The sequence below is a fragment of the Diceros bicornis genome, chromosome 2 (genome assembly GCF_020826845.1).
Source record: "Diceros bicornis minor isolate mBicDic1 chromosome 2, mDicBic1.mat.cur, whole genome shotgun sequence".
Classification (NCBI taxonomy): Eukaryota; Metazoa; Chordata; class Mammalia; order Perissodactyla; family Rhinocerotidae; genus Diceros; species Diceros bicornis.
Window position 1 is genome coordinate 81,790,072 of NC_080741.1, and position 22,888 is coordinate 81,812,959.

Genomic DNA, 22,888 nt, shown 5'->3' on the forward strand with positions numbered 1-22,888 from the left:
CCTTTAAAGACACAAACTACCAAAATTCACTCAAGAAAAACAAATGACCTGAATAGCCCTATAGCTATTAACATAATTAAGTCTGTTTTTAAAAGTTTTCCAACCAAGGAAACTCCAGGTAAGATGGTTTCTCTGGTGAATTCTACCAAACATTTAAGGAAAAGAATCATACAAATTCAACACAAAATACAAGAGGAGAGAATACTTCCCAACTGATTTTTTAGGCCGACACCACCCTGATAATCCAGACAAAAACATTATAAGAAAACTACAGACCAATAACTTTCACGACAATAAAATATTAGCAGGTTGAATCCAGCAACAGAGAAGAAAAATAATACATTATGACCATGTGGAGTTTATCTCAGGAATGCAAGGCCAGTTCAATATCTGAAATCAATGTAATTCACCACATTAACGTCACAGAGTCCAGAAAGAGAACCACACATATATGGGCAATTGACTTTTTACAAAAGTGCAAAGGCAACTTAATACAGAAAAGGATATCATTTCAAAAATGCTGCTGGGGGGCCAGCCCGGTGGCGCAAGCAGTTAGGTGCACGCATTCCACTGTGGCGGCCGAGGTTTGCTGGTTCGGATCCCGGGCGTGCATCCACGCACTGCTTGGCAAGCCATGTGGTGGCAGCTTCTCATACAAAGTAGAGGAAGATGGGCATGGATGTTAGCCCAGGGCCAGTCTTCCTCAGCAAAAAGAGGAGGATTGGCAGATGTTAGCTCAGGGCCCATCTTCCTCACAAAACAAAAAAAAAATGCTGCTGGAACAACTGGATATCCATACGCAAAATAAATAAACTTCAACCCATACTTTGTACCTTATACAAAAATTAAATCAAAATGGATCATAGATCCAAATGCAAACCATACAACTATAAAACTTTTAGAAGGAAACCTCTGTGACACTGGGTTAGGCCAGGGTTTCTCAACTGGCACTACTGACATTTTGAACTGTATAATTATTTCTTATACGGGGTTGTTTGTGCATTGTAGGATGTTTAACGGCATCCCTTACTACCCACTAGATAGAAGTAGCACCTCCTCCCCAGTCTTTTTTTTTTTATAATTTTATTTATTTATTTTTCCCCCAAAGCCCCAGTAGATAGTTGTATGTCATAGCGGCACATCCTTCTAGTTGCTGTATGTGGGACGCGGCCTCAGCATGGCCGGAGAAGCGGTGTGTTGGTGCGCGCCCGGGATCCGAACCCGGGCTGCCAGCAGCGGAGCATGTGCCCTTAACCGCTAAGCCACGGGGCCGGCCCCCCGGTCTTGACAATTATAAAATATGTCTTTAAACATTTCCAAGTGTACCTTGGGGATCAAGATCACCTTTGGTTGAGAACCACTAAATTAGGCAAAGAGTTTTTAGATATGACACCAAAAGCACAATCCAGAAAAGAAAAACAAAATGGTAAATTGGACTGCATCAAAATCAACTTTGCTCTGCCAAAAAAACACCAATAAGAAAATGAAAAACCAAGCCACAGACTGGGAGAAAATATTTAAGTCACATTTCTGATAAAGGACATATGTACGTAATAAAGAACTATCAAAACTCAACAATGATAATACAAATAACCCAATTTCAAAATGTGCAAAAGATTTGAACTGACATTTCGGTTCAAAAAAAAGGAGACATATGAACTGTAAATAAGCCCGTCAAAAGATGCACAATATCATCAGTTATTAGAGACATGCAAATTAAAATGATAACAAGATATCACCACACATCTATTACAATGGCTGAAATTTAAAAGAAGCTGACAATACCAAGGACCGATAAAGATTCAGAGCAACTGGGACCTTCATACATTGCTGATGAGAATGTATAATGCTACAGACACTTGGGAAGACAGTTTGGCAGTGTCTCCTAAACTTAAAAATATATTTACATACGACCCAGCAATCCAACTCATAAGTATTTACCCAAGTGAAATGAAAACCTATGCTCACATAAAAACCTGTTCTGAATACCTACATCAGTTATTCATAATCACCAAAAACTGAAAACAATCCAAATGTCCTTCAATGGGTGAATGGATAAATAAATTTTTGCCCATCTATGCCATATAATTTATGCAGAAAAGAGTTAACATAGAAAGCCTGAGGCTGCCGTCTTTAGAAGAACCTGCTTACAAGGTTGGCCCTGAGCTGGTGTCTGGGAACTGGGCACTTGAACCATATCTTACACTATGCCTAGACTGTTTGTGCAAACAATGTGATTTATGCTGAACCACTGCTTTCCTTCTGGCAGTCTGGAATTTTGATATTTGCTAGGCAGAGAGTGCCTATGTAACCAGCACCCAACAAAAGCCTTGGGTTCTGAGTCTCTAATGGGCATCCTTGGGCAGAAACATTGCACATATGTTACTGCATTTCTCAGTGCTAGAGAAAGGAGTATGCTTGGTGTTTCCCCTCACAGGAGGGAGAGACTATAATAAAATCTGTGTATGCATGTCTCCTGACACTACCTGTGTCTTTCTCCCTTGCTGATCCTATCATGTATCCTTTCACTGTAATAACTTTATCAGTGAATATGACTATATGCTGAATCCCATGAGTACTAGTAGATCTCTGAAGGTGGGGTGGTGTTGGGGCCCCCTGAAACAGACTACTCAGCAATAAAAAGAAATAAACTATTGATACATGCAACAACAACATGGATGAATCTTGCATGCATTATGCTAAGTGAAAGAAGCTATACAAGACTCAAAAACGCTACATACAGTATAATTCCATTTAGATGACATATTGGAAAAGGCAAAACTATAGCTGCAAAGAACAGGTCAGTGTTTGTTAGGTATTAAGGGTGAGGGAAGACTTTGACTACAAAGGGGTAGCGTGAGAGAATTTCTTTTTTTGAGGGGGAGAGGTGATGAAACTGTTGTATCCCCGCTATGGTGGTGGTTACGCAACTCTATGCGTTTGTCAAAACTCACAGACGTTTACACAAAAGAGAGTAAAGTTTACGGTAAGTAAATTAACAATAAGCTTAAACTTGAGATAAAATCAATTGCCTTTCTATATACCAACAACAAATAGAAAAATTAAAATAAAGATATAATTTATAATGGCACCAAAAACTATTAAATACCCTAAAATAAATCTAATGAAAGACATACAAGACCTTCTTATGCTGAAAACTACAAAATATTCTAGAAAGATTAGAGAAGACAAATAAATAAATAAAAAGATATACCATGTTCATGGATTGAAATACTCCAATATCACAAAGACATTAACAATCCAATTGAAATCCCAGGACATTTTTTTAAATTGACAGGATGACTCTAAATTATATGGAAATGTAAAGGTCCAAGAATAGCAAAAAACTTTAGAACAACAAGGTTTCAGTACTTACTCTGCTGTATATCAACACTTACGATGAAGCTATAATAACAGAGAGAGTTTTGTGTCGGTCAAATGTTGGACAAATAGGGCACAAAATAGAGAGTCCAGAAAATAAAAGACCCTTGATTTATAATACAGGGCCCCTTGCCAGCCCAGTGGCATAGTGGCTAAGTTCACACACTCTACTTTGGCGGCCTGGGGTTCGCAGGTTTGGATCCCAGGAGCGGACCTACGCACCGCTTATCACACCATGCTGTGGCGGCATCCCACACATAAAGTAGAGGAAGAGGGCACAGATGTTAGCTCAGGGCTAACCTTCCTCAGCAAAAAGAGGAGGATTGGCAATGGATGTTAGCTCAGAGCCAGTCTTCCTCCCAAACACACACACAAATAATAATAATAATATAGGGCCCCTTGATTTATGGCAGTTTCCACCAAAGAGCTGAGGGAAAATTACAGTCTATTCAATAGGTGGCACTGGATCAGATATACACATATATATATATATCTCAGACATACATATATGCAGTAACATTTATAAATTAATAAAAATATTAAATATATAAATTTTAAAAATATATACAATATATACAAAAATAAAACTTGGCCCCTACTTCACGTCATACACAGAAATCATTTCCAAGTGGAGGATAGATATAAAGCTAAAAGTTAAAAAAAACTACTAGAATGCAACTTTGGGAAACATCATCATGTTGTTTGAAACAATCACAGACAGGAAAGTTCTTAAACAGGATACAAAAGCTAATTATAAAGAAAAAGATTGAAAATAAGACTAAATTTAACAACTTCTATTCATCAATAAACACCATTACCAGACTAAAAGTGGGAGAATCATTTGCAACACACATTAATGACAAAAGTCTTGTATCCATGATATATAAAGAACTCCAGAATATAAAGCAAGAAAAGGCAAACAAACAGAAGAAAAATGGACAGGAGAACTGAGCAGGCATTTTGCCAGAGAGCATATCCAAAATGGTCAACGAACAGTTGAAAGGGTACTCAACCTCCGTAGTCACCAGGAAAATGCTAATGAAACACCATTTCGTCATCATAGAATGGCTATATTCAAATGACCGACAATGTCGAGCACTGGTGAGGATGTGGAGCCACTGGAACCCACGTGCACTGCTGGTGGGAGTGGAACTTGACACCACCGTGTGGGAAAACGGACAGTCTCAACTAGGAGCTGAACGTGCACACGCTCCACGACAGCAGTTCCACACCCAGTCCTACATCAACCAGAAAGAAGACATCTGCTAACAGCAGCGCAGTTTTTCATTACCCACACTTTAAACACCCAAACATCCCTCAACGTTAGAATGTACAATTTTTAGTGTACTCATACAATAGATTGTCATAGAGCAATGAAAATGAGCAATCTGCTGTTATAAGCAACACCATGGATAAATCTCACAACGATAACGTCCAGCAAGAGAAGGTGGACACCAAACAATACACACCGGAGAGTTCCACTCAAATAAAGTTAAAAATAACAACTCATCTACGTTAGAAATCTTCCCTTTGGGGAGGGGGCGGGGGTGCGGGATGGGGAGGGGACAAGAGGGCACTTCTAAGGAGCTGGTAAGGGTCCACTTCTTGACTTGGTTATAGGGTATGACACCTATAACCACCATACCCTATACGGGTACGTCACCTTGTGCCACCCATTGAGCTATCCACTTAGGATTTGTTCATTTTTCTGTATTTTATACACATATTTAAACTTAAAATATAAAAGATATATCTTTTATGTATTTTAAAAGTTTAAAATAAAACCCCGTAAATCAGATGATGTCCCTTCCTGTCTTGCAGTTACAGAATGGCTTCCTGTGACACTAAGAAGCCCACTTGATCTGGCTTGTTACTCCCTGTCCTCAGTGTGCATCATTCTCCCCCTTCACGATGCTCTGGCCACACGGGTCTTTCTTTCACACGTACCGAACTTGTTCTTGTCTCAGGGCCTTTGTGCTTGCTCTGCCTTCTGTCTGTGTTCCCTCCCCATCCGTCTTTGCCGGCTGCCTATTTCTCATTCTTCAGGTCTCCAGTAAACTGCCATCTCCTCAGAACTGCTTCCCCGACCCGTGCACTTAATGCAGCACATCCCACTCCTCCCTCTTCTCAGTCACTCTCCCTCCCTGGGGTTGGTCAACATTTCCTACAAAAGGCCAGAGAGTGAATATTCTCATCTTTGCAGGCCAGAAGGTCTCGGTCACAACCACTGGACATTGCCATCCTAGCAGGAGAGCAGCTATAGACAATATGTAAATGAGTGGGTGTGGCTGCGCTCCAATAAAACCTTACTTATGGATCCTGACATCTGAATTTCATATCATTTCACATTGTCATGAAAAATTCTTCTTTTGATTTTTTTCTTCCCCAAATATTTAAGAGAGTAAAAACCATTCTTAGCTTGCCCACAAAGAAGGCAGGCAGCGGGGCCAGATGTGGCCCTCGGCCGCAGTTTGCCAAGCTCTGCTCTACCCCGTTACCCCAGTCTATTTTTTTCCCAGCCCTTGCACTCTCTAAAATGATTCAGCTGTTCGTGTGTTTCTCTTCTATCTTTCCCCACCCCTAAGATTTTGGCTCCAAGAGGGAGAGGCCTCAGTTGTTCTGGTCACCATTGGGTGTCTACTCCCCATCACAGAGTCTGACACGGGGAAGCTGGAAGAAACCAAGGCACAAGCCCACCTGGGTGTGACCGCAGCTTTGGCTTCACTCACGATGGTCTTCCTTTGAGTGGGCCTGGGTCGGCTGATTTCTCTCAGGCCTGTTAACAGAAGACACTGCTGTCACCCTCCCTTGTGGCCGGGCCTTCCCTGCCCTGCTGTGAGGCTCTGCACAGTGGCGCCCCTTCCGCTCATCTCCCTTTCCACTCCTGACTTGTGAGATTGTCTTGCCGGGCTGCCTCCCCTCTGTCATCTGGCACAGTGCTCCAACCCTACTACAGTTAGTGATCAGTAAATGCTGGCTGAATGTAAGAATGAGTCAATCTCATTTCTATTCATTCCTCAACACCCAGCTTAGATCCCTTCTCTCCAAAGGGCCTGTGTTTCACTCACTTTTGTGTCCTCCATAGCACCCAATGTAGAGGCTGGGTACACCATGCATCCACGCTGTTCCCTTCTCTGAGAATGCTGTTCCCTGTGTCTCCAAATTTAAGTTGCCTCCATCTACTTTCTTTGTTGTATTTATTTATATTCTCGTTTTGCTTTCACTACTAGACTAGAAAACTTCTAAGGCCAGGGACCTCGTATTCCTTTGTTCACTTACCCTTTATTGAATGCTGAGTGCTGTGCATACACAGACAACCCAAAACCGGGTTCCCTGCCTCTGGGAACTTCTAGTGGGGGAACAAGGGGGATGGGCAAACAAAGAAATACTTACAATGCGAGGCAGTAAGATTTATAATTAGAATATGTATAAAGTGCTGTGGGAGCCCAGAGGAGAGTGTGACCCTTTCTGCTGGGGGAGTCAGGGAAGGCTTCCTGGAAGAAGGGCACAGATGAACTGAGTCTTCTAGGGATGCAGAGAAACCCCCAGGGGGGGTGTGGGGGCAACACAGCCTCTCCACGCCCAGCCAAGGGGGTGGCATGGAGTGGGGGTCAATGTTCCTTTGTCTCCAGGGCCATCAGCGGTGAGGAGGAGAGCCCAGACGTGGGAGGGGGTTGCAAGGCCACCCACACAAGCCCCAGGGGAGCTCTGTGGGCCTAACAGGGACAGCCTGGTGAGGTGGCCACTTTTTTCTCTTCTGCTGAGATGTTCCACAACGAGGAGAGAGGAATGGGGGCTGCAAACAGCTGACGGGACAGTACGGGAGAGGGAGCTGAAAGGGGCCCTAGGTGTGGGGGAGGGACAGAGAGAGATACGAAAGATGATGAGAGGCCCAGGAAAACAGGACCATCACACGGAGACGTTGAAGACACACGGGAGAGCACTCAGACACGAAAGTTGGTCAAGGTCTCCATTATTAGCTGTGTGGCCTCGAGCAAGTCCCCTCAGCACTCTGAGCCTCATCGTCCCATCTACCAATGGGGAAATCATCCTGCCACGCCCACCTCCCTGGGGTGGTCAAGAGCTGTCCTTGGAGGCGACTTGTAGGTGACCCAGGATTTGGGGTGCCATCGGCCAGGCCATCACCCATCTTTCTGTCCCCTTACCTGCTGCCAGCAAGATATAATTTATGAACCGGGACAGAGTCTTCTGAAACTGCTTCTTGGTGTACACCACGGACCGGTTCAGCGCACACCATTCCTCGTCCCTGTTGATTCTGTGCTTCACCTGGGGAGACACCAAGGGGAAGGGGGGCATGGTCACCCGCCCTGCCAGGGGCTGACTGCCCAGCCCAGCGACAACCGGGTCTTGCTCCAGTTTGAAGGCTGTGCTGTCCCCTCCGCCTGGCACACACCTCTCCCCCCTCAGCCCAGCGAATGCCTGCACACTGGCCCAACCTGACGCAAACGTCCCCTCCTTGGGGGTCTTTCCCGATCCTGCTGGGCAGAGCTGTTCCTTGCCTTGGACTCCCATCATGCTCTCTACACAGCCTGAAGACAGAAGTCTGTCCTTGATGAAGGAAATGCAGGCATTTGAGCCTGTCTCCCCAGCTAGACTGCAAGCACCTAGAGGACTGGGACCGGGTCTCGGTCTCCTCTGTGTCTGAGGGCCTGTCATGTCCTCAGAAGGTGCTCAATAAATGCTCGTTGCATGAACGAATAACTGGACGGACACAGGCCTCTCCAGAGCCATTGCTGCCACTCCCCCTCTGTACGCATCCTCCAGAATCCCCTTCATCCCTCCAGCTGCCAGAGAATCTCAGCTGAGAAACCGCCCTCAGACAAGGTTACACAGAGTGACTGATCCCTATGGGGCACAAGGCCCAGGCCTCCCGCCTCAATTTGGGGTTGCTCTGAAGGGCACTCTGGCTCTGGCGCTCCCTGTGGGACGGCAGTTCCTGCAGTTCAACCCCTCCCTCTGCTGGAGCATGTCAATGGTCCTGCAGAACCAGGCTCAGATCCCAGGGTTAACTGCAGTCAAGGTCTGACTTCTCCAGGAAGCCCTCACTCATTTCCCCAGCCAGCAGCCATCGCTGCGTGTGCTAAAACTTGAGCGTCGGCCCATTTCTGTCCTTGCTGCCCTGGGTCCTGGTCATTTTTCACTTTCTTTATCTCTAAACTTGGTTAGCCCCTAAAAGGCAGGACCCACGCTTTTTATATCTCCCAGTTAACACAGAGGAGGGGTGAAAAAAGTTTTCTTCTGTGGAATTGAAGCCTCAGGTGGAGAGAGAGTGGGGTGGACAGTGGACAGATTTTCTAAAGAACAATGCAGGCGGCCACGTGTCCCTCCCGGCCCACAGGCAGGACTTCTGTAAAGGACGCCCCAGTGAATCGTGAAGCCTCAACCACTTCCGACTGTTGGCCCCCGCTGCAGCCTCTGGGCTAAATTTATTTATTTCTTTGTAATTTGTACCCAGCCTGCTTCCAAAAACCATGTGAGGCAGCACTCTGAGCTAATAAAGCATTTAAACTGAGGTGTCGCCTCCCTTCCACAGCGCTGCCTTGATAGAAATGTACAGCGAGGAGCCCGGCCGCAGGGCCGTAAAAGCGGGGACTGCCGTTCTGCCTGTCGCTCTGATGCGTGGCTCCGGCCAGGGTGACGGGTGTCTGGGGAAGCCATTTAACAAGCTTCCCAGTGACAGGGACTTTGAGAGAGGAGGCCACCCTACCCCCCACTCTCAGCTTTCCTAGACTGCCACGAGTGATCACCAGCCCTGAACACACACACAGGATGACACGAAGCAGACTGGGCAAGTCCCAGGACGGGAGCGTGTGAAAGCTGGGTGGGCCCTTACACATCACTCTATGGATGGGGAAACTGAGGCCCAGAAAGAAGAGAGACTAGCCCAAGGCCCTGTGGCCTCTTCCTAGCCTAGGCTCTCTGCCACCTCCTACATTCAGCAAATTTCCTCCGGAGCTCCTTGTAGCTCTCGTGGTCCAAGACTCGAAGATGAGCCAATTCCCTGAGCCTCGAGAGTTCATGTCAAAATATTCCAAGATGCTTAACCTGGCAGCTAACATTCGGAAATCCTGTTACCTACAATAAATCTGATCTTTCTTCATTTGTCGTTGTTAATCTAGCTAGAAAGTTGTAATATATATCACACCTCCCTGCATTCTCAAGTAGAAGGGGTTACGACCTTGACCTTTTTTGGCAAGTCAGTCTTCTCAGTCAACATCAATGACTATCGTCTAGAATGCAGTATTGTGTTCAGAAGCTGTGTTAATGTACTGGTCTGTTTATCCCTATGCTAAATGTCCCCAAGACAGTTATGCTTTTTGAGTTACGATGTCCTTTTAAAGAAATAACTTTCCAGCCTCTACCGCACTGTCAGACTGCCTCTGGGAGCTCCACTTATGGAGACTCCACCTTCTAGACCCGCACTGTCCAGCAGAAATATAATACAAGCTACATTCACAGCTTTAAACGTTCCTGGAACCACAGTAAAAACGTCCTTAAAAGGTGAAATTAATTCTAATGACATTTATCTAACCCAATATATGAAAATATTAGTATTTCAACATAGATCAAAATAAACGATTAATGAGAAATTTAAGGGCCGGCCCCGTGGCTTAGCGGTTGAGTGCACACGCTCCGCTGCTGGCGACCCGGGTTCAGATTTCGGGGCCCCACCAACGCACCTCTTCTCTGGCCACGCTGAGGCCACGTGCCACATACAGCAACTAAAAGGATGTGCAACTATGACATACAACTATCTACTGGGGCTTTGGGGAGAAAAAAGGAGGAAGATTGGCAATAGATGTTAGCTCAGAGCCGGTCTTCCTCAGCCAAAAGAGGAGGATTAGCATGGATTTTAGCTCAGGGCTGATCTTCCTCACAAAATTAAAATAATAAAAAAAAAAAAAGAGAGAAATTTTACATCCTCTTTTCTACTGAGTCTTTGAAATGCAGTGCGTATTTTCACTTTCCGCCCTCTCCATTCTGACTTGTCATAATACAAGTGCTCAACGGCCATTTGCGACTCATGGCTACCACACTGGACAGCACGGCTCTGCACTTCTAGCTCTAGCTTGCTAAGGTTGCGTTTCGGTCAGAAAAAATAAGGCTTGAATTAGAGGGGCTTTCCTAGGCCTAGACGGCAGGTCTGGTACAGGGACTTAGAGCAGTTTCTCTCGGCTGTTCACGAGGGTCTTTAATGGCTTATGTTCTGGTTCTTAGCTGTGTTCCAAACTTCAGCGATGACAGGTAAGAGGCTGCCAAGAAAATGAAGCATTACTGCAATTTTATGGGAACAAATAATTTTCTAATATCGATTGCCTTTGATAAGAAAAATAAACTCACGTTTTTTTACACAGTCTGAAAGAGGTTTTCAAGACACGGAGACATGTGACCTCGTACATGCTTAGCCCCTTAACAATGGTTTTTAGAGTAAGAGTATGGAACCAAATGGACAGGATGGACTCACCAAGAAGTGTGATCATTCAGCTCAGCCCAGATGGACTCAAAATCCTGGGATGATTTTGCTCTTTGAAGTAATGAGTGAGTGCAGGCTGACGTCACAGGCATCTGGGCGTCCTGGGTGCTCCTAAGAGACCCCTTTCACAAACACTCTCTGTCCCTGCAGCCCAGCAGCCCCCACGGTGCCCTCTCTGGTGCACCACACCAATCTAGCTGGATTACAACTGGTGCTGATGCTTTTGCCCCTTCCACGAGACTCAGAGCATTTCAGAGACTGTAGGGAGAGACGTCTTTCATTTCTACATCCCCAGCAGCCATCTCGGCACAGTGCAGGTGCTAATACATGTTTACTGAATGAATTAATGAACTAATGAAGTCGAAATGCTGCTGAAATGAAAATGTGGTGGAAAAAACAGGTGCAACGCTTTCCTCCAGGAGAAACAAAGGTGTTCTCTGTTCTTGTTCAGATAACTCGGATCCCTAACAATGCCTGTCGCCCGTGTCCCTCCGTAAAGTGTGAGCTGGCTGCTCCTTAGGGGAGCTCTGTGAGTCTGTGAGCCTGTGGCATGTGGCGGCAAATGCTCCCTCGGCACGAGAGCCTCTTGCTCAGGACGACCATATAACTGATCATCGAAACCGGGACACTTTGGAGAGCGAAAGGGGGTGCTGTTCACAATTCCTCCAGGCTGACAGCTATACACCAGGACAGGCCCCGGGCAAACCGGAAGGTGTGGTCCCCCTGCTCCTCTTTCGTGGAGCCTTCCAGAGTGAGCCAATCCCAGCTAAGAGCCCTGTGTGCCATGCAAGTGGCCTACTCCATCCATGAGGCCTTGGTCACCCCAGGGTCATGGTGTATGTCAACTGCTCTCTTCTAGACTATAAACTCCTCGAGGATCAGGGACTTGTCCCCTTCATCCTCTCCATCTCTCTCCACGATGTTGACTTGACACCAGGCACACAGCAGGATCTCGTGAATGGAAGAACTGAGTTCCCAGTCCCCAGTTTTCTCACCCACCCAACAAACATTTAGTAAGGACTTAATTAGAAGCAGTCTTTGTGCTGGGCCTGGGACAACAGACATCAGTAGGAATCACAGGGAATTCCCAATTTGGTGGAGAAGACTGGCTTGTAAGTAAATGAGTGCTAGAACAGAGGTGAGTCACGGCTGCGAGGGCCGAGCAGAGAGAGAGGTGGCCTCTACCTGGGATGGGAAAGGGGGTGGTGGGAGGGTCATCAACACCCATTGGTAGTTATTCTGTCCAGTATCATCTCTCCCTCTTCTGATAACAGCACTATGATTTTCCTTTGGGAAAACACTCCTGCCTCATCCTTTGCCCACCTGGTACACCTGGGGCTGATTGTACCTGCTGGTTTCCAGGAAGGACATGACACTCAGCCTCACCACTGAGAGCAACACACACTCCTGGCTACAGGAAACATTTCAAGCATGGGCAGCCAATAGAGTCAATCATGTTGGTGTTGGTACTTCTACTGGAACACTCAGGAAAGAGAAGCCCTCCTTCTCCTGGGGAAACCAAAGCTGGTAGAATAATGATCTCAGAGATGCTCATGACCATCTTGTCACCCTAAGGAGAGAAACTCCCTGAGAATGAAGCCAACAAAGAGGAAAGCAGAGCCAAGAGATGGGAAGATCTGATGGAATCATTTGAGGGCCTAGATCCAGCCATGCCTGAAGCTGCCTATCAACAGACTTTTCAGTGTACTGAGCCAATACAGACTCTTTTCATGCTTAAGCCAGTCTGCATTGGATTCTGGCACAACTGCCACTAGGCAGAGAAAGAGGCAGGGCCTTGCATGGAGTGGGAAGGTAAGAGGAGCAAAGGCATTGAGACGTGGAGTAGAAACCAACGACGAGATGCCTGGGCTCAGGCCTGGGCGCCTGACCTGCTCGCCTCACCTTTTTATAATGTGGTATCCCATGTGGACAGCCGTTGGCCGATACAGTTACTCTAACTGTTTGTTTCATGGAGGTGAAGGTGACCACGATGGAGTCCTGCCCCAGCACCGTTAGCTTCATTTGCTCATTCACCTGCAAGGCTTAGCTTTCCACTTCTTATGTTGGAATTTAGCTTTCATGGAGAAAACAGAAGAATTCCAGCCTTTCTTTGGGGGATTAGCAGAAAAAAGTAACTGATGCCTTCTTACCCTAGCCTCTTCCCTTTCCATCCCAAGCTAGGAACCAACTGTGAAAGAGACCCAGGCGTCTGGCGGGTGAATCAGCTTCAGTTCTGCGAGAGCTGGATGGGGAGGCAACCTGGGTCAGAAGCCAGCACCATCCCTGAATCAGATGACGTGTCCACCCAGGCACCAGGTCTGACTACCAGCCTTGCTCTACAGCATGCAGAGCTGCCTTGGGAAGCTGACCACACGGCAGGGGGTTCCAGAACACACCCCTCTGCAGAGGGGTGGGCAGGTGGCAAAAGGGAACCCAGTGGGGGCCAAGCCACACTGGTTCAGGCCCCTCCCCTACAGTCACCAAATAGTCACTCGTCTTCCCCTGAGGAGGAACCAAAGGAGCCACGTTTTCTTACCACTTCCAAAAGGGTGGGGATGTCCTATGTAGCAGCCCCAGATAGGAACACGGGGAGGGTGAGATGCCCTTGTAGCAACTCACTCCTTACTGAGAACTGTGTGGTCTAGGGGTGACTCCCAGTTCTGCCTCCTGTTAGCAAGCCATTGAGACTCTCTGAAGCTCAAGTTCTTCAGTAGGAAATAGTTGAAAGGCTAGTATTAGGTTCAAAAGAGATCAAGATTATGGAAGTGGCCTCGAGCCATAAAGGCCCATACCAAACATGAGCAGATATTGTCAGGACATGGCAGAGCAACTCACACGTAAGGCCCCTGGACGGTTCATGTGTGTAGAGAGTTATTTATGCAGTGGCCCTACCCAAGGGCCTAGGAGTCTACAGCCCTACACTGCTGCGTGGCAATTCTTTCTTCTGTCTTCAAAGTCCCTGAACATAGATGCACCTGGGGACTCCTCTGAACTAAGAAGACACGCTCCATTCCGCTCTTTCCATTTCCTTCTTGCTGGCCCAAAGATCAACACTCAACTTCCTCACCCCTGAGCCCTTTCCTCATACTCCACGGTCTGGATGCTTGTCCCCCCCAGCACCCTGAAAACATGTGATCCATAACTGTCTTCTTGCCAAGGTTTTTGACATCTTCACAACTTGTAGATCACTCTCACTTAGAGAAACCCTACCCTCTCCAGTTCTCCTTCTAGAGAGTGTAGTATAGAGGTTGGGAGCTCAAGTCCTGTGGTTGGACAGGGTTCAAATGCTAGCGTTGCCACTTATCAGTTGGGCAATTTTAGGCAAGTCAGTTAGCCTCTCTGGGCCTGGGGACAAGTACAGAATCCTTCTCTTAGGGTGCTGAGCAGATTTTATGGCATAAATCATGACAAGGGCTTAGCATGGTGCAGCTGTTTTTTATTATCCCTACTCCCTGGCTGGGTTCTCTTCCTCTCCCCACTGCCCAAAATATCGGTGCTCCAGAAACTCAGTCACTGCTCGTTGTCTCAGAAGCTCCTGAGCCAGCCCAGCCACATATATCCATCACCTCAATCTCTCACCCTAGCTGAGGATTATGTCACAACAGCCCAGAGAGATATGGCCACTGTGCCCAAGCAGCATGTCTAAAACCACATTGATCTCCGACCCTCTCAGAAACTTCTCTATGTCTATCCAGACACACTCCATTGAGGAGTCATCTATAATTCCCTCCTCCTCTCATTTATCCACTATAGCCCATGCCTGAACGCCATCGAATTCTTTTCCTGAAAAGGCTCCTTTAAAAAATATTGTTACTACCCTTCATCACGTGAGGTCTGGCTAGTAACTCCCTAACTAGTCTTTCTAGTAGCCCACCCACTGATCTTTCCCTCTCTAGTTGACCTTCCACACAAATGCTGGACCGAGTACGCCAGCCCTCAGCTTAAAAACTAACCAGCTAGTTATGCTTCCAACATAGCTGAGTCAGCTCCTAACAGGCTGACCCTCCCACAGAACTTGAAAAAAGCAACCCAATGGCTCTGAAGAGTAACAAAGGCAGGCACATTTTGAAAAGTCAAAACTTAAAAGAAAGGACCAGCATGGGACGAGTTTCCAGTTTACAGCTGTAGTCTGAAGGCAGGCTACAGTCATGGCCAAAACACCACCATCTTTCTAGCTCAAAGAACTGGAGGACAGAACCTAGGGCAACTCTAGTTACAGAAATGGAAGGAGAGAATTCCAGAAGGGACAGAGCCAGAGAAATAGAGCTCCAGATTCTATCTGTAAACTGTCCACATCTCTGCCCGATCCTGAACCATTCACGAGCAGGGCAAAGGCAAGACAGCTTACAGCTAAGAAAACAAAACACTGGAACTGAGATTGGAGCTGCTGCCCACTGCAGGCGAGACTAAGATGTGGTGTGAATCTAACCAAGCCCATTGCCTGTTACAACAAAAACATCAACACTCTTCAGAGAAATACATCAGAATCAGAAACTCCACAACATAACAGTCACAATGTCAGCAATCCAAAACTACTCAACATGTGAAGAACCAGTAAGGCATGAGCCGTTCTCAAAGCAACTGATACCCAATCCTGTCTGATATGTTCCACATGTTGAAATTATCAGACAAGGAATTTAAACCAGCTAATTTAGGGGTCAGTCCGGTGGTGCAAGCGGTTAAGTGCACACACTCCGCTGCGGCAGCCCGGGGTTCACCGGTTCGGATCCCGGGCGCGCACCGATGCACTGTTTGGCAAGCCATGCTGTGGCAGCGTCCCATGTAAAGTGGAGAAAGATAGGCATGGATGTTAGCCTAGGGCCAGTCTTCCTCAGCAAAAAAAAAGAGGAGGATTGGCAGATGTTAGCACAGGGCTCATCTCCTCACAAAAAAATAAAAATTAAAAAAAATATAAAGCAGCTAATTTAACCCTACTCAATGAGGCAAAGGAAAACATACTTGTAATGAATGAAAAAATAGGAAGCCTCAGCAGGGAAACAGAAACTATAAAAAGAACTAAATGGAAATTCTAGAACTAAAAATATATATTTGAAATAAAAAAATTTCACAGAATTAGCAAAATACCAGAATGGAGATGACAGAATGAAGTCAATGAACTTGGAGATAGATCCACACAAGTTATCCAATCTGAGAAGAGAAAACATTTGAACGACAAAGAAAGAACAGAGGAGGCCGGCCCAGTGGCGTAGTGGTTGAGATTACGTGCTCTGCTTTGGCAGCCCGGGGTTCACAGGTTCGAATCCTGGGTGCAGACCTATGCACCGCTCATCAAGCCATGTGTGGCAGTGTCCCACATACAAAGTAGAGGAAGATGGGCACAGATGTTAGCTCAGGTCTAATCGTCCTCAGCAAAAAGAGGAGGATTGGCAACAGATGTTAGCTCAGAGCCAATTTTCCTCACAAAAAAAAAAAAGAACAGAGGCTCAGGGACATTGAGGATAATACTGAAAGCCTTAAAATGCATGTAATTGGAATATCAGGAGAAAAGGACAGAAATTGGAGCACTTTTTTTTTCTCTAAAATAATGGCGGAAGACTTCTCAAATTTGGTAAAAGACACGAATTTACAGATTCAAGAAGCTCAAGATTCAAGTAAACCCCTAACAGAATAAATATGAAGACTACCACACCCAGACACCTCACATTCAAACTTAGAAAACCAAGGAAAACGGTGCCTCGCCCTGAGACGTTCTCCCTGCTCCCAGTACAGAGGGCCTGGCACCGAGCAAGGGGCTCAAGGGGCGGCCATGGAACACAAGGCCCCTCCCCAGTCAGGGAAAACCACTCTCCCCTTCCAGCCTGGCCCTGTCTCTGAAAGCCCTCTCCCTCCCTCAGCACCACTCAAGTCCACTTGCTTCCGCCTCACTCCTCACTCCCCATCTGCAGCAAAACTCGGCCAACCCCCACGTGACCCTCTCTCCAGGAGGCAACAAACCCCCAGGACAAAAGACTCCTTCCCTCCCCCTCACAGCCTCCTCACCTCCTTCTGATACTGCCTGCTCAGGCCAGCCTCCCTCCGCTTTATTTCCAGCTCCCAGGGAAGCCCCTCCCCTGGCCTTCAGCCCCATCTGGGGAAAAGAGCACGAACAGAGGGTGTGCAGCTCTCTCTCACCCTTGGGATTTCAAGCCAGCCGCACTTCCAGAAAAGGCCTGCAAAGGAGGGGAGGAGTGTATTTCGAAAGCTCTGGGACAGGGTACGGCCCAGGACATGACATCAGGAACAGAGGGCACAGAAAACAGGCAGATGTGGCAGTGGTCCCTGCTCCACCCCATGTTAGCTGTCTGAGCGAAGACAAGTTGCCCTGCCTCCCTGACTCCAGGTTCTCTCGGCTGGACAAAGGGATAATGACTCTTGTGTTTGATGGTGCTCAGGGCAGGCCACCCCACGATGCACCACTCTGGTATGTGGATTATTTCGAGCTGAAGACAATAAAGACTCAGAAAACTTGGGAAGAACATTTGAGTTTCCCCTCCCAAACTGCCTAAAAAACTTAACATAAAAGATCTGTTCCAGGAAGGAGTTACTATCTGATGGCTGTAATATAATGTAAAACAGATGTTACAATAGGAAAGGCACCAAGACCCTCTTATCAAAATTCTGTCTCTTCCAGGCCACATTCTCTGGGTGGCCCTGCTGGGAGTTGCCAGACAAACATTTACATTTATAAGGGAAATCTCCCATTTGTAAAGGTATCTCTGTCTCTGTGCTGGGAGGAGGGGGGGATGATCTCATCTCTAAAAACTTATCAATGTGGAAGGTGAGGCCTTAAATCTGCACAATAACCTTACTCTTGTTTACTGTGCTTTTCTGGTAACCTCCCGTAACTGACTCCCCCCCCCCAACACCCTCCTTTGTCTTTAGCTGAAGATGGTATTTAAGATGACAATCTCTGCTATTGTGTTGAGAAACTCAGTTTCCCTGGTTTCTCCCATGTATACATGTTATTAAACTTGGTATTATTTTCTCCTGCTAACCTGTCTTTTTAATTATTTGGCCGCCAGAAGAACCTTAAGGGAAAGGGCAGAGGGGAATTCTCCCTCTTCCCCAAAATGTTAAAGGACTGAGGTGAGGATTCGTACAATAAAACTCAAGGGCTTTGCAACAGAGACCCATAATAGAAGTGAATACTGGTGTTCTTGATAATATAATTATTTAATAATAGCAGAGACTAAGACCAGCTGAAATTTGTAGTGGTTAAGAGTGTAAGATTTATGACCCAGCAATTCTACTCCTAGATATATACATACCTCTCCAAGAGAAATGAAAACATATGTCCAAACAAAAACTTTTACACAATGTTCATAGCTTTATTCATAACAGCCAAAAGGTAGAAACAACCCAAATGTTCATCAACTGATGAATGGATAAAACAATGTGGTATATCCATAAATGGACTATTATTTGTCCGTAAAAGAGATACATGCTACTATACAGATGCTCTTTGAAAACATGCAAAGTGAAAGAAGCCAGTTACAAAAGATCACATAGTACTTGTATTATTCCACTTGTATGAAATGTCCAAAATAGGTAAAACTGTAACAATGGAAAATAAATTAGTGGTTGCTTAGAGCCAGGGGTGGGGAGTGGGAGGCGAGTGGGAGTGGACTGCGAATGGTTACAGGGTTTCTTTTAGGGGAGACAACAGTGTTCCATCTATTGATTCAATCACAGTCTGTTTTGGTGATGGCTGCACAACCCTGTAAATAGGGTATAAACCACTGAATTGTACACTTGAGTGGGTGGATTGTATCCTATGTGAATTATATCTCAATAAAGCTGCTTTTTAAAGAAGAGTTCATTTTCCTTTTAGCACTAAAAGGGTTTGTCATACCAATGCATCAGGATCGCCAGAGGGGCTTGTTAAAACTCAGATTGCAGGGGCCGGCCTGGTGGTGCAAGAGGTTAAGTGCTCATGCTCCACTGCATGAGCGGCCAGGGGTTCCCGGGTCGGATCCCAGGTGCGCACCAAGGCACCGCTTGTCAAGCCATGCTGTGGCGGCGTCCCATATAAAGTAGAGGAAGATGGACACGGATGGTAGCTCAGGGCCACTCTTCCTCGGCAAAAAGAGGAGGATTGGCATCAGATGTTAGCTCCGTGCGGATCTTCCTCACAAAAAAATAAAAAATAAAATCACATTGCAGGGCCCCACTCGAGTCTCAGTGCGGGGTGGAGCCTAAGAAAGTATATTTCTAAAGGTTTCTAGGTGATATTGAAGCTGAGGTTACTTGGGGACTCCACTTTGAAAACCAGCATTCTAGCACTAGCTGTGTGATGTAACTCCTCTCAACTTCACTTGCATCTGACAGATGGGGATTACAAACAGCTCCTACCCCACTGGGTTATCACGAAATGAGATAATCATGAAATGTACTTGCTATACAGCTTAGTGCATCCTTCAGGCTCAATAAATAGCTATTATTATTATTAAGATCTAGATCCTTCCCTGGAGGAGCTCCCAGGCAACCGTCATTCATTCATTCAGCAAATTAGGCACTTACCATGTGCCAGCTCTCCCAGGGGCTAAGAATACAGCAGGAAACAAGACGGCCTTGGCCCATACTTCAAGGAGCTGACATTCCTGGGGTAGGGGGGAACTCAGACTATGCACACACATGCAGATAAACAAGATAATTTCAGATGATGATGTTTGGGAAGAAAACAAAACAAAGTGATATGACAGCAAATGGCTGGAGAGCTAGATCAGCCTGTGGGCGTAGAGAAGGCTTGAGAGGAGGTGAGCTTTCAGCCAAGTCCTGACTGGTGAGAAGCCAGTCTTTTGCAGTCCTGGAGTGTCTCAGTCCATTTGGGCTGCTCTAACAGAATACCATAGACTGGTGGTTTCTAAACTACAGAAATTTATTTCTCACAATTCTGGAGCCTGGCAAGCCCAAGATCAAGGCGCTGGTAGGTTTGGCGTGTAGTGAGGGTCCACTTCCTGGTTCCCAGACAGCCGTCTCCTCTCTGGGTCCTCACGTGGTGGAGGGACGAGAGGTCTCCTTTATAAAGACACTAATTCCACCTCCCAAAAGCCCCACCTCCAAACACCATCACACTGGGGATTAGGTTTCAACACATGAATTGCGGGAGACACAAACATTCAGTCTATAGCATTCTGCCTGGGACTGGGAGTCAGTCTTTGGAAGCCCTGGGGGAATACTCAAGGCAAAGGAAACATCAGGACAAAGGATTTGAGAAGGGAATGAGCAGAGTGAGGAAACAGACACACAAATTGCTAAAGGCAGTCCAAGAGCCAGAAGAAAGGTATAAATAAATACTTCAGTGAGGAAGTTCTGGGGAAAGGGTTGGGGTCCCTCCCGTTTAAGGAGACACTGACTCCTTAAACATCTGTTGAATGTCCAGCGTGTGCTTGGTGTCCCATGAGGGGCCAACGGATGACTCAGGCAGCCTGACCCTGACGAACTCCCGGTGCACCGTGGAGAGCAGACACAGAAAAGACAAAGGTAACCACAAGCTAAAGCCAGAGAGCATGGCTCAGCCTCCTCCACTCCCCTGGGTTACTAACCCCGCGGGCTCTGTGACTCTCTAGGTCTGATTCAGGCCTCCAGCACCAGACCCCTGAGAGGACAGAGGCGGGCTTCCCGTTGATCAGCCCCAGAAATTCATTCCGTCCATCTCTGCCCTGAGTCCTTCTGGGCCTAGGATTCTAGCACCACTGTCTGAACAGGCCTGTCTCCTCTTCTTCCCCACAGCCCGCCACGTAGGTGCCCCAGTAGGTGGGTACCCAGCTCCTAGTAAAGGGCTTGGCCATCAAGAAGCCCCTGGAGATGTGTCACCAGCAGATACGCCTCCGCCCAGCTCCTCACCCACTGACCCAGCAAGGCTCTGGGGAAGGCAAGGACGTGGGGACCCTTACAGCTCCCAGGAAGGTTGCTTGGGACAGGAGCCTGGGGCACACTGTGAAGCCAGACTCCACTGCCACCACCTCGGCCCCCAGAAAGGGGAAGAAAGGCAAGGCGAAAAGCCCAATCTTCAGAAGTGGGACCCCCACCCCCACCCCCAGCAGCACCAGGATGGGCTGCATTTTCACCATGACCTTTGCTAGTGGGGACAGGCAGCCCCACCCCTTGAACAGATTGGCCCTGAGTCTGAAGAACCCCCAGGCCCTGGGTAAGACCATTCCCCGCAAACACCCCACAGGCCCAAGACAACTTCTTCCTGCTCTCCAAGCCCCTCCTAACCACCTGGATTTGCCCCTCACCCACAGCCCCGCCAAAGAACCACCAGCAGCAAGTAAAGGCCACCAGTTAGAAAGTATTTTTAAAAAATACACGAAACAAGTACTGTCCCCTCCAAAGGAGCCACCTTTGGAGAGGCAGTTGTACTTGTTTCAAAGATGCCAAGACTCAATCCCTGGGGCCCATCTCTCTCCAGAGCCCAAGCCTTTCCTGCCACAGTATTCTGACCTTGCCTCCACACAAAGTCACCTGGCGGGGAAAGGAAGGAATACTGTATAGCACTTAACACTTTACACTGCGTTGCTACCTGAGCAGCTCCTTTAGTCCTCACAGCCTAGCGAGGCAGGTGCCATTATCCCCATTTTCCACCCGAGGAATCAAGAAGTTTAAGGAAGTTGCCTGAGGTTGCACAGCTCAGAAGGGGCTGAGCTGGGATGCAGACCCAGGTCTGTTGGACTCCAAACACTGTGTTCTTCACAAAGCCTCTGGAGGAGGAACGGGGAGGGCTCCATCTGCCCTCACATGCCCCAGCCCTTACCTCCCCCACCTCCCTGCCCTCCACACACACAGGAGGGGCAACCGGCCTGCCCTGGGCCCTCCTCACAGCCTCTCTTGCTCCCACAGCCCCTTGCCACTTCCCCAGCCTCCACACCCAGGCCTGGCTGCCGTCCCCCAATGTGCTCCGCCCCCAGCGGCAGGACCTCAGACTGCAGCACAGCAAGCCAGTCGGCACTAGGACCCTGTTGACCACGTGCAAGGCCTCCATAACACTACCTACCACCAAGGGTAGGATTTCCTTACCACCGGACCCTGAGCTCAAGCTGGCATCCAACTTGAAACCAAGAAAGGTGGGCCTCAAACTGTGACTGGCAGGCCATGATGAATCCTGGCATCAGGGCTGAAGGGCACAGGCAGAGGGCAGCTCCCAGGCTGGCTGGAGCCCCAAGGGAAGGGCTTGTTTCCCTCGGAAACCCCTTCCTGGACAGATTCCTGATTATCTCTTCTCCTTCTCCCCTCCTTTCACACCAAGGCTGTGGCTCCCCAGCACCGTTGTGGGTCCCCATCCTGGAAGCACCTTGTGGCCTCTACACTTCAAAGCTGGAACTATTCCTAGCACCCATACGAAGATCAAGGGCAAAGGCAAGTTCAAGACCAGACTCTGTGACAAACCCAAGGCGGAAGCTGCCTCATGAAGACACTGAGCCTCCCAAGCAAGACCTCTGCTCCTTAGAAATGCACACCAGGGGTGGAGGGGCATGGGGGATGTGAGGCTAGAGGAGCCCTGGCTTCGACCCACACTGCCCCTATCCTGGATGCAGCGCCAAATAAAAAGGAGAAAGTGAAGCATGCTAGCCTTGGCTCCATTTCTACTGCAGGGTGAAGAGAGGGTAGGCTGGGGGCCTGTACCCCAAGGTCCAGAATGAGAGCTAGAGGCCACCAGCACTCCCCACAAAGCAAGAATTCCCACCTAGTGACAAACATCGGGCTTCCTGTTCAGGGACTTCCCTGGCATCTCTGATCTTTGGGTGGGGGGATAAACCTCACTTTACAGATGAGGAAACTGAGTCTACATGAGGAGACGTGGCTTGCCCAAGATCAGGTGGCAGTGAGCAGAAGGCAGGGACACACTGCCAGCACTGCTGACCACTGGGAGTCTCCCGAACCTCCAAGGCCAGAGGAGGAGTGGAGCTGGCAGCACAATCACCTCTAATGGGCACAAGATTTGCAACATGAGACGGGGGAAGGGTGGACCTTGCCTAAACCGCAACCCTTCTCCAAAGAGAGTGGGTCTGT

General features: G+C 47.6%; 2 protein-coding genes across 2 annotated transcripts in view; both read right to left on the bottom strand.

Annotated features, from left to right (window-relative positions):
• The window catches only part of LOC131419132 (uncharacterized protein C3orf20 homolog), a 137,310-nt gene that overhangs the window by 17,957 nt on the left and 96,465 nt on the right, over positions 1–22,888 (bottom strand). Inside the window, exons 2-4 of the mRNA XM_058563979.1 lie at positions 12,779–12,910; positions 7,548–7,668; positions 6,079–6,157 (exon numbers count right to left, since the gene is read on the bottom strand). Of these exons, the coding sequence (XP_058419962.1) occupies positions 6,079–6,157; positions 7,548–7,668; positions 12,779–12,898 (320 nt within the window). The 5' untranslated portion in view covers positions 12,899–12,910. The remainder of the gene's footprint in view (positions 1–6,078; positions 6,158–7,547; positions 7,669–12,778; positions 12,911–22,888) is intronic.
• Positions 12,851–22,888, bottom strand: part of LOC131419115 (mitochondrial mRNA pseudouridine synthase RPUSD3-like) — a 55,138-nt gene continuing 45,100 nt past the window's right edge. The window contains exon 9 of the mRNA XM_058563950.1: positions 12,851–12,950. Coding sequence (XP_058419933.1) covers positions 12,907–12,950 — 44 coding nt within the window. The 3' untranslated portion in view covers positions 12,851–12,906. The remainder of the gene's footprint in view (positions 12,951–22,888) is intronic.